This window comes from Austrofundulus limnaeus, unplaced genomic scaffold (assembly GCF_001266775.1).
Source record: "Austrofundulus limnaeus strain Quisiro unplaced genomic scaffold, Austrofundulus_limnaeus-1.0 Scaffold1220, whole genome shotgun sequence".
In the NCBI taxonomy this organism is placed as follows: domain Eukaryota; kingdom Metazoa; phylum Chordata; class Actinopteri; order Cyprinodontiformes; family Rivulidae; genus Austrofundulus; species Austrofundulus limnaeus.
In genome coordinates, this window is record NW_013953622.1 from 41,696 (window position 1) to 44,752 (window position 3,057).

The window sequence follows — 3,057 nt, forward strand, 5'->3', positions numbered from 1 at the left end:
ATGCTACGTGGCAATGCACACTTGTTTTTACATCGTAAAAACCCATGTGCTGATTGTGTTTTTAAAATGCTTAGTTTAATTAAAACAGCTCAATAAAACTAAAAATAATGAAAGAAAGGAGTAAAACTAAAGATCCATGTGTGATTTTTGTAGCTGCTGGTTCTGGCTCTTCAGACTGCACTGAGGCAGGTTATAGGCTYAGACTCAGCTCCTCTACAAAATAAAGCAGTGCTCCTTTAAGTTGGGACTGAGTGTTTACCTCAGCAGTACAGTTCAAGTGTCCTGGAATCATGATCACAAGAGACGCCAACARGGAGCCAGAAATGGACAGATGGGTCAGGACTTTCACACATCATTGCTCCAGTCTGAGATAAAGGAGCTGAGGTGAAACACAAACCTCAAAGTTTTGTACAACTACTGTGTGTTGAACCCTCAGCTACAGCCATGACATACCATGACCCGAAGAAAAGGGAGGGACACAGAAACTGCCTCAAGCTCAGCTTATTATATTATGAGACAGACATAAATGTGACCCATCATATCGAAATGAGGATCAAGTCAAATTTGGTCAAAATGATCAAATCATATTTTCTTTTTCCTGGTTTTAAAAGCTACGTTTGGATATTTAGATCATCCTGATACCATTAGTAGATTCAGAGATATTATTGAATTTGTCTTGTTGGTTACAATAATACAGAAATATTTGGTCTAAATCCTAATTTTATGTCATTTTAATGAGGATTTTTTATGTCATTTGATAAAAGAAACCTCATATAGTTTTTGAATAATGAGATTTACCAACTGCAAAGAAAAACATTTGATAGCTCACAGGAAAATCTGAACATTTTAAGGCGTTTTTCCCCAAAATCTAGTTTTTGGTTGCTGATGTTCAAAAAAGTGCTTCAAAAAATGTTTTTTGAATAATATTTCAGTATCATAATTTTATCAATGTATCATTTCATTGAAATGATACATTGATAAAAACATTTATTTGTTATATTTTTGACTAAATGTAATTTCAAAASCCTATATATCTGCCTATTTCTCCATATACAACTTTTAACTTAATTATTTCGATGTGATGGGTCATAAATAAATACTTATGGACAAAGTGTTGAAAAGTAAAACAAACTGGTTTTAAAAACCATAGTTTTTGTAATGACCTCAAACTGTTTGGTCTCAGCTTTGGAAGCAGCCCTTTCACTTCAATTTAAAGTATGACATCACACCAGGGACCGATGTAAGACCACCAACATGTGTGGTGCACAAGGCTGGAGCACTGCAGTCTCAAAGAAAACACCCCGTTCATTCTTACCCCTGCCCCGAGCGAACAAACAAACAACCCCAGCCCCCCTCCTGACGGACAGGCACTGAAGGACCCACAGGTAGACAAAGAAAAACAAGTTGGAGGAAGATCAGTAACAGAAAAGATCAGCAGTGAGTAATGACGTGTGTGAGATTTAATGTTTTATGATTTTAGACTTAGGGTGTGGTTTACAGTTTAGTTTAGTCACTGTCAGTTACTAAAGAATCAGCAAGCAGCAGTGTTTGTAGAAAATAAGGACTTAACGCCACACATAATGGGATATCAGGCCAACACTAACATGTTGAATAGGGCTGGGAACAAAAATGGATTTAATTGATCCCAGATTGATTTCATTTAAATTTTGGAAAATGGATCCACAGGGAAGGAGACAGATTTTCCACATGGCATCTTGTGTGTGTCTGAGGTACACACAAGACTGACACGGCCCATTTTTGGGGTTTTGTGTAAAATTATGTCAAATTTGCCTTTTTTTCCTCTGTTTTTTGTGTTGTTCCAATACACACAAAGGAAATAAACATGTGTATAACAAAACGTGTGTAAGTGCAATAATTTTCTGGGAGAAATASTTAATTTTCTGGAAATAATTCAGGGGTACCAACACTTTCAGCCATGACTGTAGCTATATTAACCCACCCCTTCTCTTGCAGCACTATTCCCATCACTTCATCAAAAAAAAAAATTAATCTTTTAAAAAATGAATGCATCCAACAACACTGTCACCCTTTTAATTTAAAACCTTTTAAACTTAGTTTTTTCAAGATTAAACTGTTTAATTTATAAGTTTGCCCTTAAATCCTGTTATGTTGAAGAGAAAAAAATATTGTATTTTGCAACACATTTGAACCATTTTCATTATTTAAGAMCAGATCAAATCAAACTGAATTTAATCAAATCATGATTAATCAATTGAAAACCTTATGTATCAAAATGGAACTGGWTTATAGACCTGGCCATGATATCCAGCCCTAATATTAAATATGTCTGATTTGTGATCAGAGTGGTCCTGATGTCATCCTGAGTTAACTGGATCATCTCATCTCTCATCAGATTATCTTTAAAAGAATCCCTCTAATCAGAGTATCCTTAATATTGTCAGAAACACAAAACCAGGCCAAAYATCTGAACAAATACACCATGTGAACCCAGCGTTAATGGCCTTGTTAAATCATCTAATGCAAAGCATCCTAAAGAAAATATTTTTTAATTAAAGATCTCAAAATTGGTTGCTGTTTGGCTATATCATTCCATGTTTTTAAATACTTTGACTTAAAATTTTAAACCTAAATTATCAGAAGACAACATRTGAACAAGAGCTTTGGTGGAGAGTATTTTCTTACCTGGATTTTCCATCACAGTGTCCAGAACTGAGCCGTCAGCACCTAAAACAGAACATAAAGACCAGTATCAAACACAAACTGGTTCCTCGTAGGGAAACATGAGCCACAGTTCTTAAACTGTTACCGTCTGCTTTTTCTCCACGAATAAAACCTAAAACATGAGACGTGGACCAATATCTAKAAGATGAATAAAAACTACTTTACATTAGTTCTTACTGTGAAAAATTATATATATTTCTGAAAGGCAAAGTATTCCAATCTCCAGAACTGGAAACTGAAAATAAATTAAATGCTTACAATAAATATCAGAGTTGTAAAGTAACTAAGTATCTGTACTTTACTTGAGTAATTATTTTTCAGTGTACTTTTTACTTTTACTCAGTACATTTTTAC

The 3,057-nt window shown here is 34.5% G+C and overlaps 1 protein-coding gene across 1 annotated transcript in view; it reads right to left on the bottom strand.

The window, feature by feature from the left end:
• LOC106534611 (phosphatase and actin regulator 4A) overlaps positions 1-3,057 on the bottom strand; it is a gene marked incomplete at its 3' end in the record, with an annotated part of 41,545 nt that overhangs the window by 24,373 nt on the left and 14,115 nt on the right. Inside the window, 1 exon segment of the mRNA XM_014031305.1 lies at positions 2,665-2,706. Within this exon segment, the coding sequence (XP_013886759.1) occupies positions 2,665-2,706 (42 nt within the window).